Source organism: Trifolium pratense, linkage group LG7 (assembly GCF_020283565.1).
Source record: "Trifolium pratense cultivar HEN17-A07 linkage group LG7, ARS_RC_1.1, whole genome shotgun sequence".
Taxonomy (NCBI): Eukaryota; Viridiplantae; Streptophyta; class Magnoliopsida; order Fabales; family Fabaceae; genus Trifolium; species Trifolium pratense.
The window spans coordinates 55,922,882-55,939,929 of NC_060065.1; the positions used below are offsets into that span (position 1 = coordinate 55,922,882).

Below are 17,048 nucleotides of genomic sequence, written 5' to 3' on the forward strand. Positions count from 1 at the left end.
ACCTCCACTTTGGGAGGAGATAGGGACCAGCCACCTAATGGTATGTAATCCTACTTGGAAGATCTGTCTTTGCCTCGGTTTAGATGCGTTTGAGTGGCGGAATTACATTATAACTTCATGGTTGTTGTGTGACTTTGGCAAGGCAATGAGGGGGTGGTTGCTCAGGTCAGATGGAATAGGGTGACATACAACGTAGCAAGCAGCGGGCTTAAAGAAATGACAATAACCAATATATAGCCATGATTAATGCTATTATGTACAAACTAATATTTTTTCAAATATTGATAACCATCAAGTGAGAAATATACAACTACAAGGAATCGCAAATTCGCAATACAAGTTTCTCATGCACCAAGAATGATAAACATACATGAGGGAATTATATTTTTAAACCCGTCATGCCAATAGCTTCCAAATGAATTAAAAACAAAATTCAGAAATCAGATTGAGAAGATAGCATCAAGCATTAAATTATTCCACAAACGGATTCGTTAACTATGGAGCAATGACACCTCTAATTGAAGGCATGTTTGATGTTCGACATGTGACAGTATCTGACACCAACACGACACCGACACATGTAATTTCATTCAATTATGTTGTTTTCTCAAATTATTATTAGTGTTGGTGTATCAGTGTCGTGTCTGTGTCAATGCTTCAAAGTTCATCAACCTACCCTATACAGAATAAGTCTTTAAAGGAAAAAAAAAAATTCTAAAAATCATCCTTTGCTTGCCGGATGATCCCCAGGGCTTCTGCATCATCTGCTGTGACTGGAATGTTTAACGATTTCCGGATTTGGGCACTGGATGTACGAAGAAATGGATTGCAAGCCTTTTCTAACTTCAGTGTGGTTGGAATCTGCCCAAACAATACTTATTCTTTAGGTAAAAGCAAAACAAAAAGGATTGAAACAGGCTAACAAATACATATTATAGTGACACATGACTGGTCATAAATATTAACAAGGAAACACAATTCCAAAACTTACCGTGGGCAAGCCTTTACTTCGAAGGTTTGTCACATGGGCAGCATAGGATTGAAGTGCCTTGTTTTCAGGTTCTACCGCCAATGCAAACTTTGTATTATTCTGCAAAATTCCAAAGCACTAGAGTCAATGTCACGACACTTGGGTAGAAGAACACCGAGGATAAAATAGAAAATAACTCACCAATGTGTACTCGTGTCCACAGTATATACTTGTATCGTCTGGTAAAGACGTGATCTTTCTAAGAGAAGATTGCATCTGTAAAATGGAGGAAATTCTCAATAAATTGAAGATGCAACATGTTTTACGCTTTGCATCAGCAACAGCATTTTTACTCACGAACATCCAATATTCAAATATAGATAAAAGCATTTTTTGACCAAAAAATATAAATTGTAAACATCCTCTAGAAGACACATTCAAAGAGCGAAAGTAATAACCGAATGAACTCGGTCAGCAACATGAAATTCAATTGAACTTTTCATAAACGTGCTCATCAAAGGGGAAAAAAAAGAAACCCTTTACAAACACTAAGATTGCAGACTTGGGGGCAATTGTCTATTATAATATTCTACCGCATTGCACTCAAACTCTCTCATTCAATCCACTCTCATTATTATGGAGACCAAACATGCCCTAAAAGTTATGAGTTGCTTATTAGAGATATTTGTCACCACAAAATCCCCATTTGGTGCTATTTAAATAACAAGTCCCTTGTGCCAGTATTTCAAAGTTTCAAGGACTTTTGGCAAAGGAGCATATAAAATAAGAGGCATTGCAGTATGCGATGGATTATCTCTGTATAGAGAAAAAAGGACAAGTTAATGCAGAAAAAAACCTGTTCAGGGCTTCCTTCAAAGAGTTTGCCGCATGATAAGCTGAACAAAGTGTCCCCTGTAAAGATTGTTCCAGATCCCGGAAAGTAGAAGCTTATGTGACCTGCTTACAGTATAAATAATAATAAAATTAGAAAAAAGAGCCAGATAAAAACAAGGGTTTGATAATAATGCAAACAGGGCATGTTTGTGACCTCGAGTGTGACCAGGTGTGTCGATTACATGCACCTCATGGCCAGCAAACATCCACTTATCACCATCCTTCAAATGGATATCAATGCCTGGAATCCTTTCCTTGTCAGTTCCTGAACCAATCACCTGTAATTGAAACATGGGAAGGGTTTAACATATACATAGAGTAGTAAATAAAAGCATAAAACTACATCATCGTCATCGTCATCGTCATTATTATTATTGTTGTTATTATCATCCGATGATGATGATGCTCTCTGAAAATACATATAGAATATCAAATTATCAATAAAAGAAAAGAAACACTTAGTAGAAAATACAAATATCATACCATTGCCCCATATCTTGCTTTTAGTTCTACATTTCCACCAGTGTGATCATGGTGATGGTGAGTGTTGAGTATGTAATTCAAGTTCCGATTTTTCTTGCTCAATGCATCTATGACAGGCGAAGCTTCAGAAGGATCAACAACTCCAACTGTGCCCGTATCAACATCGTGTAAAAGGTATGCATAATTGTCACTCAGACAAGGTACCTAATTATTTATTAAAAAAAGTGACCACATAACCACAGATTAGGCTTTCACCATACTTCTTCAGAAACCTTGGAAAACTTAATGTTAACCAAATTGCACCATAAAGAATTTATAAAAAGAAGTAAGAGACCTGCTCTCACCAATTCAATCTGCAAAGAGGAAGACATATTCGCAACACTGCAAAACCGAGCCACTTTGAGTGAACGACTAGCTCCTCCACGCAGTGTTTTATATGGAGTAGAAAAAAGTCGCATAAATCCATACAAAACTCCTTTTCTAAAGCAAAGTTGCCTCACATTAGGCCACACACTAAACCCAGCTCTTACCTAAGTAACAAAGAATAATCATCATTAATCAATTCAACATCCATCATCAAATTACAAATAGTAAAATCTTGTCCCAATGAGCATAAATTGGTAAGGACGTTGCATTATATATGCAGGGACCGGGGTTCAGACCCGGATTTCCCCACTTATTCACCTCAAATGGTGAATTACTATACTTGACCAAAAAAACAAAAATCTTCAGTCAAAAACAACACTTCCCTATAGATTATAATCACAAACAAACAATAAAAATAAAATATAAAAATGTAAAAGAGCAACCAAAGTAAACCTAAAAAACAAAAAAACAGTATTAAGCAATTTCAAATGATAGACAAGACAATAATCAAATAATGATCAATCACATATAATTAAGCAATTCCAAATGATATACTAAATTAAATAATGATCAATCAAATATAATTATCATATAATAACAATAATTCTCAATTCAAAAAACATGAAGAACAATAATTCAATAAAAAAAATTACATTTTTCAATGATTTAGCTGCTGATGTAAAAAAAAAAAAAATCCCAAAAACAAAATACCTTCATAATTACTCTTCAAGATGCAACCAAAAAAAAAGTGGGATTTATTAATTTTGTATATAAATTAAAGAAGAAGCATCCAAATTGCGTTGTTGTTCCATGAGAAACTGAAATAAAAATCGAAAATTGATAGCAATTGTGAAAAGGAAATAAAAATCGAGAAAAAGGGGAAAAAAGACGAACCCTAGAGGAATAAAAAGTGGGCATTGCAATTGTTGAAGCCTTTGAAAGCATCTGAATTGAATGGAAAGAGAAATTAACGGAATGGGTTGCCACTAATTTTACTGTTTGGTTGAAAATGAAATTGCTTTGTTTGTTTGTTTTTTCTCTTTCCTGTCTTCCACCACCACCCCTTCTTCTTCATCAATACTCCTTTTTTAATTTCTCTCTCTTCTTATTATATACTTTTTTATTTTCTTACTTTATGTGAGGTTGTAATCAAGCACTCAAATTTCTATTTTCTCCTTTTCTATATACAAAAAAAAAAAAAAAAAATCCACAAATTTTAGTTCAAGAAACATCGAAATTGTCATGTCGGACGTCATTATCGGGGTTCAAACCCCGATTCTTCCGCTTTGTGTGTGTGTGTTTTTCTAACGACATGTCATTTCATCTAAAAAAAAAAGAGAATACAAGCGTCCACAAATCCTAATTCTATCAAAAAATATCGAAATTGATGGATTAAATGTCTTTGAATGTGTGAGATTTTAGTGGTTTTGTCGTTTCATCTATCTACAAAAAAAATAGAAAATATAGTCATAGTCGTTCTTCAAGTGTAAATGTTAATATTAATAAGTTAAGTGATTTTATTAGAGTTTGAATTTGAGATTTCATAACGTGTGTGAATTTCGATGGTGCACCAACATTATATTGATACGAACTTTATTTGGATCATTAAACAAGGACTTGAGTTCAAATCTAGTGGAAAATGGGTCGATTCTTTAGTAGAGATTTATCATTGATAAAATATATCGATCATGTTATTTGGACACGTGAGTGACACCTTATACTCGAACACAGTTTTGTGCTAGTTTATTTTTGCTAAACCATTATAATTAGGATCTTAGGATCTTTGATCCTTGAAGTATATCTACAATCTAAGTTTATTGAGGCCGCTATGAAACTAATTTTTGAGTTGGTAACGTGAGATATAATATTTTTACCACAATTGAACTGTCTCTTAAATGGACAACTATACTAATTTTTTGAATCATACTAATATTTACTTAACAAATTTAAGAATACACTCTTGAAAAAAAATATTTTTTTACATTTTTAAGAAGTTGAATATACAAATTTCATACTTTTACTACATTTGATTTTCTTAATTAGTGTCTGAAAAAATATTATTTAGTATTTTTCTTAAAAAAGTCATTGTTAAAAAAATAATAAAACAAGAAATTATACACAAAAAAATTATTGGAATGCATGAATGGGCGCAAATTTAGTTAGGTACACAATAATTTGAATGTACATTTAATATTAATTGAGGTCATCGTTTTGAGTTGGCCAAGTTGGTGGTGTGTGGCAGTGAGTGGGGTGTGAAAGGGTCCAAATGTATGGGTGACAGTGTTTGATGAATGATTGGAACTAGCTAGCTACTTTGCCATAATCTTTCTGACACACGTGTTGCACCACAGATCGCTGTTTTTTCTTTTTCTCTATTATTTTCTTCCACTATGCAAAAAGGGAAAACCTCAAAAAGGTTATCTATTTCTAAAGTGTTTTTGTTTTGGACCAACCCAAATGTTATCCAATACAGGTGACTCAAGCGCTTCGATTTTAGCTTAAATTCATTTATTTATATAAACTTCTCGTATAAGTCAAGAGTAACGACTATAACAACTCTTGGAATGGACACTCCATGTAGCTAATACGTTCCACACACACATTCAAGACTGTTAGATTCATCTCAACGACTCTTTTCGTTTTAAATGTTAATTGTTGTCGACTGTCACAAACGATTATAATCGTCTCCCCCTATATAAAGGCAAATTTTGATGTAAAGATATACAATTCAATTACTTTGCACTCCACGTTAATCACATATTGACTTGAACGTTTGAGTGTTAGCGTGTTTTGCATGTACCTTTCCCATCGTGATCTAGCGCAGTAGAAACGTACCTCCACCGTAAACGTTACGAGCCTCACCGTCAGAGACACCTGGTTCTCCTAAGAGTAGAACTATTCATTCTTGAAATTTCTTATCGACTCAACTAATTGCCACAAATAAAGACCAATAAGACTTACAATACAACCTTAGATATTTACAAGTAATATTATCAATAATTTTCTCTGGGTGAAAGAATCTCTAATAAAAGAATGCTCAAAAGCATTTCCAGTAGCTTGGAATCAGGAAGCTGATCTTAAACTTCAGAAATGAAGACTCCTGGATGATGCAATTGATGCCCTGTCACATTGTCGTGCAAATATGAGTAAAAGAAGGATGCATAACAGTTAACTTCAACCGATAGAATCATAAAGGCTCCTGAAAATACTGAAGTACGAACCATGCTTGCCCCGACATTGGACAGCTTCATGGCGAGCGAACAGCTCTCTTTGTATCATCAAGACACTTTGGTACTGCATTGTTTTTGTGTACAGGGACTTAAGAAGACACTGAACAATGAAAACAGACTAGTTACAGTAAAAAAATGTATCGATCAAAGTTATATATATAGAAAAAGCCACTGGGAGGGAAATTAGTTTTTGTTTGTGTAAAGAGTAGTGTATTCTGCCATTGGAGTGCACAAGCTATGCAACACAGGAAGAAGATGAAGCAGAGTTAGGCGCAATGTGAGCCTAACTGTGCAGAGAAGCAATAGGCGTGCGCGGAGCTCAATGTAAAGAGAGAAAATTTTATTGCTTAACTCATGTTACAATGGCTATGGATATGTTTATATACAAGTCTATTAAGCTACTAACCAACTCTAACAACTTGTAACTACCTCTAACAACTTGAGAAACTAACTAACTAACACAATTTGACAGTTGGCGTGTTGCACAAGCAACTGTCCTAATCCTTCAATTCTTCACTATCAACAGTTTGAGAAAGCACAGTATATCTACCTGGACAATGATGAATCAGATCTTGAGATCAACTGCTGAAAGATGGGCATCATGGAAGAGAAAAACCTCTGCTTATATAGAGGCCGTATTGTGGCATGAAATGTTTTGTTCAAACAAACTTCAGCATCACTCATAAGAACATGAAAAGCTTCCGCAGCACATTTCCTTGACAAAGGATCCCATTTATGCTCTTCATTATTTTCATGTGAACCTTCAATAAATAACATAGTGATGTCTTTAATCTTTTCATGACCGTGCATCAGCAAACCTTTTCCAATCCATGAGAGTCCACAAATGGCATTGGTTTGAAGCAATCTATCATTTGTGATGCTGAGGCATAAATCAGTAAGAACCATTTCATTTCCATTACTTGATCCACAAACTCTTCTGCAGCTCCATTTTCATGGATCCTGCCCAGATTCAATTCAAAATATAAGATACATAAAAAATTGTCAGGTGTGAACAGCATTTTATTGTGAACAGTTGATAAACAGAAAGCAAGCACCATAAGTGTATCCATTATTTTGAATACAAAATATCAAGCTTATCATATCATGGAAGTTAGCTTAAGTATATCCATTATTTTGAATAACAAAGTGAAAATAATATATAAGCCTTGAAGATCAGAATACTATGGAAGTTAGCTTGCAAGAATAGCACTCCAAAAGCTGAACAGCAATTTCAGAAGACATCGAATTTCTACGGACCTAGATGAACATATACCAGAAAGTTAAAATAATATTCAAATAAGTAAAAACCCTACTATAATAAAGATAAAAAGAAGGCAGTAACAAAATAAGTTAAAGAACTTTCTAAAAGTGAGATAACATATTCCATGATGCCTTGAACACGACAGATAGGGTAATGAAATTATTAAATATATGCATACATAGACCTCGGAGAGATTGGCAAATATAGTTCCTTCCAGCCCTTGAAGAATGGTTAGCATATTTTTCATGCCTATATCAGATAATGCTTCTACTTTGAGCGAAAATGGCAGAGCAATATCATGGAGAGACAGCAGTTCCATAGTTTTGTCTACAACAAAACTCCTGTAGCTCATAGCTTTCTCAGACTCGCTGATGTTTTGATCGAACAAACGAGCCAATATGAAATAATGCTTTCAATGTGGCATTCCATAGTAGTGTTTTTGTTGAAATCCTCTATTATAATTGACATGAATTTCTTCAAAATATTCTCCTTTTTCTATTTACTCTCTATCAGACAGATTTTCCCCAAAAGTGCTTTTCTTCTTTTCTTGCACAGAAATCGTGCCGTACATCTCATAAGAGGCAATGATGTTGATTATAAAGTTGACATCCTCATCATCCTCTGCTCTTATATACTTCACCATATCATATCCATATGGTATATTAAACATTAGAGTGAGTAAATCCATGTCTCTAAGCAAATGTGGAAAGATAGACTCTTATTTTCAAATACTTGACAAAATTCCTTCAGCACAGACAATGTAGATGGTAGTATAGTAATAATCATATATTCATGCAACAAACTGAGATGCCACAGCACAAATCAACTAGGCCAGCCTGTATTTTCTTCATAATCATAATTATATTATACTGACCAGTTTTTCCTTGAAGAAGAACCCAACCAAGCTATGTATAGCTAGTTTCACTGTGAATAGGTTTTGAGTGAATACGAGTAAGCACCTCTGCCAGAAGAAGAATTCATGAACAAGTTTTTCAAGTAGAGACATTCACTAATAAGAATTCCTTGTAGATTAGTTATTTTCATATTTCGTGCTTATGCCTCAATTTTGTTCTATAACATTAGAAACACTTCACGGGAAAACAATGACACAATAATAATATAATGAATTAAGCTTACTATAATTTCATCAAAATTATTAACACCTAAAAGTCATTTGCGACTTAATTTATACTCCCATTCCAGATTATGTCCGAACATAATAGCTTGACGTGCAGTTCAGGCCTCGTAAATTATGGCTAGGGTGGAATGGAAGTACAATACAATTTTAGGGAAACAATCATTGTGGCATCTGAATCTGCAACTTGCTTTCAAATTGGTCCCTAACTCAAACAAAAATACAAAATAACTCATGACACTGCAATCCGTAAATCACTTTAGTCCCTGATGTTAAAAACTGGCGTTAACTTTTCAAAAAGTTGACGTGACACTTAACTCGCTGATTTGGCATATTTGTGAAACAAATGAATTGATGATCTAATGAGGGACTAAAATGACAATCCTTGAGACTAAAATGACAATTGTGCTTTTAAATCCCTAAATCTAAAATTCTTCTTAGACGTGGCAATTGGTTTTTGTTTGATATATGTGGTGTATGTTGGTGTTGTTTATGTCTCATCTAGCAAAAGAAAAGATGTTTGTGATGAAGATGCCGAAATCGCAAGTGAAAGTGATTATGGTGATTCTAGGCATGGTATTTATTTGAGTATTATGTGATGGAATCAGAGAAGAAGATTAAGAACAATAGAGAAAACAGATTTGAAATTTAGGAATTTAAAAGCACAAATATCATTTTAGTTCCTGGTCAGAACATTAATCCATTTGTCCCACAAATAAGCAAGTCAGCTGTCCCAAAAAAATGTCGGCCAATTTTGTTTTAGTGGGTGGATTTAACATTGTTGACACTTTTTGGGACAGATGACTTGCTTATTTGTGACCTTAGCTCAGTTAGCAGAAACATCACATTATATATGCAATGGCCGAGATTCGAACTCCGTACATCTCACTTATTCACCTTTAAAAGTAGAATTTCTAGCCATTATGCTACTTGACAAAAAAATTAAAAAAACAATACACAATTAATTTCCCAAATTTGTGAAATATCAATTTAGTTTTTATTTTATTTTAATATATTTTATACAATTTTTTTCCACTATTTCTTGCAAAGAATCGTCTTTGATGTCTTGTCGACGTGTAGCCACTGGCCTGTGAGCATCTCAGTCTCACATTGAAGATCCTTAACTTTGTTCGCAAGTCAGTTATTATGGGCAAAATTTTGTCCGAACATAATAGTTCACGTGAAGTTCAGGCTTCAGAAATCATGGTAAATTGGAAGTACAATAAAACTTCGGAGTTTACAACAACAACACCACAGAACACACTGCACAAACAACACAATTATACAAAAACCACATTCAAGAAGTAGAAAAGATCATGTCTAGTGCTGATATCTTTCCCTGTTTCAATTTGTATAGTTTCATCTGAAAAATATCTAGAAAAATGAAAGAAATAACAATGTCCTCACAGATCATATTTGTTATCTCCCCTAACAAATAATTAGCACTCCATCTATCTATACCTCAAACCCCATGTAGGATTTATGTACAAACAGAAGATAGAGACAGAAAGAAGAAAAATGAATTTATCTTCTTGGACAACTTTTACTGACCAAGGTTAATGTTAATCCCACTCATCCCTACAATTATGCATTGTTAAGCTAAGTTATGTACTCACTCATTCACCTTTTGGCTTTAATCTGTGTTGTTTGGATCTGAGGCAATGCTTGTGATTGTGATCCGCCGCTAAGTGCAGCAGCAGCAGATTCAACATGTGTAAGAAGATATTCATATATCTTCTTCCTTAACCGGTCAATCGTCTCTGCCGATATCTGGAACGATTCTTCCTCGTCCTTGGTCAACCCTATCTCATCTAACCAATCGTTTACACTCTTTAGCTGAGTGAGCATACCTGCTATTTGGCCGTTATCTGACAAGGTAGTGTCACCATCATTGTCCAAGAATCTTTCAACAAATCCCAAAAACCAGTCTCGGGACTGTAATTGCAACATTTCAGCCAAATCAACCACCTCGTCAAGACCATTTCCTTTGATCCATTCTGGGGGTGGTTGGACCGGTTGCTTTTGCACATTTGATGAACTGTCAGTCGATTTGCGAGGAATGATGCCCTGAGAGACAAGCTTGGAATTAACTATGGGACGAGGTTTTGCACGAGCTTTTGACGATGAATCTTCGCTTGAATTGTGTAGGACTAACGCTGGTTGATTTCCAATGGCAGTCTTTTGATTTTGAGAATTATTACTTGAAGCTGGAAGCTTAGATGGTTGAGATTCTTTTGTAAAAACAGCGAAAGATGACAGGTTGGTGGCTAGGGCTGCATGGACCCAAGAAGCCGCATGTTTTTGTCTATCTGATTTTAGTTTTAGTGCTTCTTCCACTTTGCTCTTTTCATGATCCGGAGACGAAACATCTGAAATGGGTTTAAATAAGGATTCGGCAATTGTTCGGGTACTATTCAGACTAGCATGAAGAGTTAAAAACTGCTCTACTGCTGGCTGTGGGTTATGTTCCTTCGCAGAATTAGTCAGCTCCGAATACATACTGTCATAAACATTGCAAAAAAGTGTCAGCAACAACTTAGCATGTAGCATTGAATTGCATATTCCAACATGATATTGCATGTATTATGTTCGGTCATAATGTCAAAACTGAATGTGAAACAAGAAAAGTAACTTCTGTATTAGGTTGAAAACTTTACACAAAGCTTTATATTAAACATACTATCAGAGTAAAACATCCAAATACAACCAACTCAATTCTAGTTCATCCTAAAATTATGTTTGACAAACGCGCAACCAAACACACATACTCTATTCAAATAGGCAGGGCCGTGTATAGAAATTTTGAGGCCTAAGGCAAAAATTTTAAATAAATTAGATATTATATAAATAACTAATTTTTTATATTAATTTTTTTAGGATTTTCACAAAATTTTCCTCTATGGCTATTTTAAAGGCCATTTTTTTGGTGGACTAAAGCTAATGCAAACCCATTTTTCCTATAATTTTATTAAATAAGTGATAAGGTCTCTTGAATGATTTATAGCAATATGCCAATATCTATATCCATATATTTTGACTGTAGAATCTTACTAACAGGAAATTGACAGCAAAAAAACATCATACCAAATATTCATTCCTGATAAAAATTCAAAATTTTCAAGCTAATAAATTGTTAAACACACATGATATCACTTTTTATATTTACCAAATCCTTCCTAATTACTATGTAGATTGTGCACCAATTAATTACTAATTAGTTAACTTTTAATTTTTCTATACAATAGTAGTGTGCTAATATATATGTACTAAATTTTTTATTTTTTCTGAGGCCTAAAGCGGTGCTCTTAATGGCCTTGCATAATCCACGGCCATGCAAATAGGTTAACAGTGTTTATAGTTAAACCTGAAATTTTTATTTATACTCAGGGTCATACCATGGATTAAATTACATGAGCATGTTAAGAGGTACATAAGGAATGATAAAACAAAATATAACTATTAAAATTGATACGTGACTAGTAGTAGATTAAGGAAAATGCAAGTCAAAATAGGACAAAATGATGAAGAAAATCTGTACATAACATCGCTAACAATAAAGTTTAGGATTTATGCCACCAATCCAGATGCTTAAGTTTCAAAATTCTTGTCTGTATCATTTGATGATTAGATAGAATATCACAGAAGTGATAGAAAACATAATAGATAGTAAAGTATCAAGAATAAGTTTTTGGCATGATAGAGATTTGCGTCTTATGTGAACCGAGTAAAAAATGGTATTTTCCATAGTATTTAGAGGTGCTTTATTTCAACGAAGAATTTACTTAGGATAACCAAATCAGCAACATATCTAGGTTTCAAATCATATATGCAACATGGACAATCTTGATCATGCAACACTAAAAATTAAGACCTGATCCAAACATTTCTGCAGTCCAGAAGAATAATTCGTACTTAATTTCCTAAGGGTATCTTGAATATATCATTCATACCTCAGACATTGTAACAAACTCTCGGCTGCAGCGGCTTCTTGCATAGCCTCAATTGCAGCTAGTTGTGCAGAATCTCTTTGCTTCATTACTTCCTGTCACAAATATAAACACAAAATAAGAATGAAATGAAACAGCTGTAGAATTTATCATCTCAATTCACCAAGCCATAACATAATCTATCTGAATAACGCATCCATTCGGTGACTTCCAGCGAAGCTAATGAGTGGAGAACAAAGACAAAATATCTACCGGCACAAGCGCAATCCAATCATATGAAACCAACTTCATTATACTTGCAGCATACTACATATTACATTATTCTTGTTAGAGTTATTTTAATCAAGGTTTTAAAAAACGATCTGTTACCGCGAAAACGGCCGCGACAAAACGGTATAGAGCTACAGTTGTTGTTTTCATAGGGTGAAAAAAATCACGCCGAAACGCCGATACGGCCGCGACAAAATGCTAATAGATAGAGACTTACATTTGTTTCAATAAAAATCACGAATAAAAATCACATTTTTAGTACAAAGATGAACATAAATTATGAAGTGTTATTTAACTCTTTCCTAGTTCAAAATTTTACATTTATCTCTAATTTAAGTTGTTATACAAATATGATAGTACAAATAATTTGAATAAGATTTGTGCGATATTGTGAATATTTCACACCGAGACGACCGTCATCCATAACGCAGCAGCCGTAATGTCCGAAATCGCAAAATCCTTAACGCCACCGCTATTTAAAACCTTGATTTTAATAAAACAAATATGATACTTTTTCAAAAACTCACAAGAAAATAGCAATATATATTTTGCTGCCAAGAATCAAATAACTTAAATGTAAAAGCCAAGGATTTTCGAATCAAAATTACCTTTCCAAGCTTTGAAATAGATGATGGGAGTGAAGCCCATTGAACACTTGCATCGGTCACTTTTCTACTACTTAGAGAAATTTTGACCATGTTTCCAGGTAGCCCGTTGTTAGAAACTTCTGCCGATTTCTTTCCAATGGAAGCCCTTCTATTTGACTTCTCTTGTTCCTCTGTAGTTCCATTAGCAGTAACTTTCTTTATAGACATTTGAGCCTTATGTTCTTCCTTAGAGGGCTTTATTGGTGCTTTAACCTCTCTAGACAGCAACTTTTCGTTTGAAATGCTGCTTCTCCTAGGAGTCTAGCAGATCATAAAATGAAAATAAGAAGGTAATTGTTTGAGAAAGGAATGAAATCGGGTAATTCAAACCTACACCAACGGAAGTTCTAAACTTATGAGTTATGTTGTTTCAACACACAAATTTGACATCAAGTTTCGACAACAAATTCGATGGTACACAGTTTAAATATATGGTTAGTTTATGTAAAGTGGACAGTCGATGAATATAACAAGGTGTTAATATTATTAACCATCTACCAAACACAATAAACTAAAATTTTGAACTTCATAAGCCACGACTTTCAGGTATTCAAGTATACATATACTCATTAACCATCCAAACTGTGTTCAAATATACAAGATTTTTAACTATTCAAAATTTCAAATAAATATGATATTCATTATTAACCTCAATCTGTGTTCAAATATACAGTTGAAAATCATGTTAATGACGTTCAAAATCATTGTTAATTGTATTCAGTTGACGGTTAATGAATTGCAACACCTTGCTATACTCTTTATTCATCCATTAAACGTAATTAATCGCATATTTAAACTGCAATACAATCTAAATTATCGTCAAATTTGTGTCAAAATATCATTTCTCAAACTAATAGCACAGTATAAGCATAACATATATAATTTGAAACCGAAAAAGATTATAAAAAACCAACCGGAGGAAGATGCAATTAAACCAAACAATTGACATCAATAGCTGCTAAAAAGCATAAATGGCGATCAAACTTACTGAGCTATGAATTTCCGGCTTGGAAGCAGCACCCTTGATTTTGGAAGACTCTTTAGTAGTCTTAACCTCCATACTCCCTTCCCAACTCTTTCTTAGAGCCTTAGCCCCGAAATCAAACCCTTGCACCAAATTTCTAATAGGACTTCCCATAACAATTTTTTTCCCAGCCTTTCCCACCTCAACCTTCTCTACTCCCTTACCACTAACCTTTGCCCTCTGCTGCTTAACACCATTAGCAAATTTCTCAAAAGAATTAGGCAATGAATAAACACTACTAGGCGAAGAAGGAATCGACTTTGAATTCGTCGACCTCAATCTTGTAAATGATTGAGGTAACGACGATTCCTTCTTCACATCAATCTTCAACACAGGTTTTGTTCTCTGAGACTCATTTTTACTACCACCAATTCTTCCAAAAATCCCATTTTTCTTCTCTGATGATTCCTCCTTACAACTACCACCACCTAAACTTAACCTCATTCTCTCCTTTTTCTCCTTATCCTTCACAGTACTCACACCAAACACATTCCTAGGATTCTCAGAACAAACAACATTATTCCTGTCTCTACTTTTGTTGTTCTTATTAACATCATCATTATTATTATTATTATTCTCAAGAAATGAAAGTGAATGTGTAGCAACAATATCTTCAGGTGTACCAACACAAGGATGTCTACCAGGAACAATCTTAACACCACGAATTAAAGGAACAGGTGAAGAAGCTTCAAACCGATCAACAAAAACAAATTGACCCAATTGAATTTTATCACTTAAAATCAAATCATCATGTTCATCAGGTAAAGAAACATATGTAGCATGAGATGAATCTGAAACTTTAAGATAAAAACCTTGATTTGGGAAAAGTTCACCACCTGCAAGAGCTGGAACAATGCTTACAACTTGTAACAGTGATGATCTGTGTTCACCACCAACCTTAACATCTGTGTTCATGTGTTGTAATAACTTCAAAAGCACCCCAGGAACAAGATTCGCCATTTTTTCTTCTCAAAGTTTTCAATTTGCACATAACTCTTCAAAAAATTCAATTTTTCAATGGCCCAGATGGATTTTCTTGAATTGAATGAGGGCTAAATCATTGGTCAGCTAAAAAGGACAAATTTTTAATTTTTTTTTTTCCGTTTGAGAAATTTCAGGTTTTTAGACTATAGAAGGGGATTCTAATGCTTAGGTAGCAATTTTAATGTAATTTTTTTCAAAATAGAGAAAAAAAAACAACAAATAAGACATTAATCTTAATAAGGTAGCATATAATAATAAATAATTAGTATTAAAAATTAAAAAATGAATTTTCTAACCATAGCATTATTTTCCTTTTTTTATTTTATGGTTTTTTTCTGTGGGTGATAGTGACACAGCTAAGGGCATATTGAGGAGGAAAGGAGAAAACCAACAACCTCAAAATGTAAGATAAAATGAACAAATCAATCATAGAACTTTAGACAAATGTCATTTTTTATGCATATTCAAGAATAAAAACAAAGGGTGATCAATAAGCCCCTTGAAAATTAATTGGTATTGGTTTGTACTTTACAACAATAAAATAATTTGAACTAAATAAAAAACAATATAAATTATTTTTTATATAGAAAATACATAAATAAATAAATTAATCTAATTTGTAATTTTGTACTAATGATTTCTAATTTTTTTTATCAAACTTTAAGTATTAAAAAAAAGAGAGTTAGAGTTGAAGATAAATAAATTTAAAATTTTTGATTTTTAATTCTAACGAAAACAACTATTATTTAGACTTTAGTCAAGTATAATCGAACTCTAAATTATTATTAGAGTTTTTTTTATAGCATATACTATTAGAGTTCGTTAACCTAGAATCACAGAAGTCTGGTGGTATTAACTTAGGATCTGAGAGTATACTCCTATTGAGGTCTTAGGTTCGATTCTCTCATTACACGAAATTTAAGAGAATGTTTCTAATTTTGGATTCTTAACCCATGTTAGCAAGACCCTTATCTTTTTAGTAAATTAAAAAGTATATATTCCATGCATAATTTAAATTGAAGACCAATTTTTTTAACTACTAATAATTACATATTTTAATAAACTATTTTTTTTAATTCAGACCAATTGATTGTGAATTAAGAAAAATAAATACTAGTACTACTGGTAAATTAGAAGGATAAGAATTAAGAGTGAATTTATTAATTTGTAGAATAGGAGGAATAAAAAATGAGTGAGTATTTAATTGGTGCTACTTTTGTGCGTGGACTTGGAATGGTGTTAGAAAAGTTCACAAAAATTGGGTAAAGGCTATAATTGGTCCTTCCTTCCTTCCTTCTTTGCATGATGAATACGCAAAGAGCTGTCATTGTCTCACAAAAAAATGTACATAAACACATTCAATATTCAATATCATCATGAAACTTACCTGACCCACTCTCTCTCTATTGCTTTGGTTTGATTCACACCAAAGAGATAATTGTGGGGCTATGATGAATTCAATGGAGGCTTATAAGGGAAGATCCATTCAATTGAATGAATCCATCCAAAGTAATGTGTGACAAATTCAATTCTACTCCTATTAGATGGGGTAAATTTTAATATGGATAATTTCAAGTGATTCATGGACCGGTCATGAATAACATTATAATAAATACGAATTTTATAAAATCTATCGTTGGATTGAAAGTTTATATCATATAGATCATCCATAGAAAAATTTAGAAAAATTGAAATTCATTTGATATGTTATTGAGACACATCAAGATTAACGGTTTATTAAATAACGTAAATCTTGATGGGTCTCAATAACATATCAAATGATATTCAAAAAAATTTAAAAAATTTATAGATGATCTATACGATATAAACTTTCAAT

General features: G+C 33.3%; 2 protein-coding genes across 3 annotated transcripts; both read right to left on the reverse strand.

The window, feature by feature from the left end:
- Positions 1–420: 420 nt before the first annotated feature.
- On the reverse strand, positions 421–3,820 carry LOC123894080 (probable hydroxyacylglutathione hydrolase 2, chloroplastic). Of its 2 annotated transcripts, XM_045943958.1 has the most exons (9): positions 3,608–3,792; positions 3,425–3,531; positions 2,692–2,877; positions 2,348–2,551; positions 2,019–2,142; positions 1,827–1,927; positions 1,172–1,246; positions 992–1,090; positions 421–861 (listed from the first exon to the last, which is right to left on the reverse strand). In XM_045943958.1, exons 2-9 carry the CDS (start codon positions 3,428–3,430, stop codon positions 715–717), a joined length of 942 nt encoding a protein of 313 aa, XP_045799914.1. In that variant the 5' UTR covers positions 3,431–3,531; positions 3,608–3,792; the 3' UTR covers positions 421–714. The 2 variants fall into 2 exon arrangements, with proteins under 2 accessions (XP_045799914.1, XP_045799913.1); XM_045943957.1 differs by lacking the exon at positions 3,425–3,531 and having other exon boundaries at positions 3,608–3,820.
- A 5,484-nt stretch (positions 3,821–9,304) lies between these two features.
- Positions 9,305–15,470, reverse strand: LOC123894081 (general transcriptional corepressor trfA-like). The gene is made up of 4 exons (XM_045943960.1): positions 14,192–15,470; positions 13,165–13,464; positions 12,290–12,381; positions 9,305–10,839 (listed from the first exon to the last, which is right to left on the reverse strand). The coding sequence occupies exons 1-4, from the start codon at positions 15,185–15,187 to the stop codon at positions 9,960–9,962; spliced, it is 2,268 nt and encodes a 755-aa protein (XP_045799916.1). The 5' UTR covers positions 15,188–15,470; the 3' UTR covers positions 9,305–9,959.
- Positions 15,471–17,048: the final 1,578 nt, after the last annotated feature.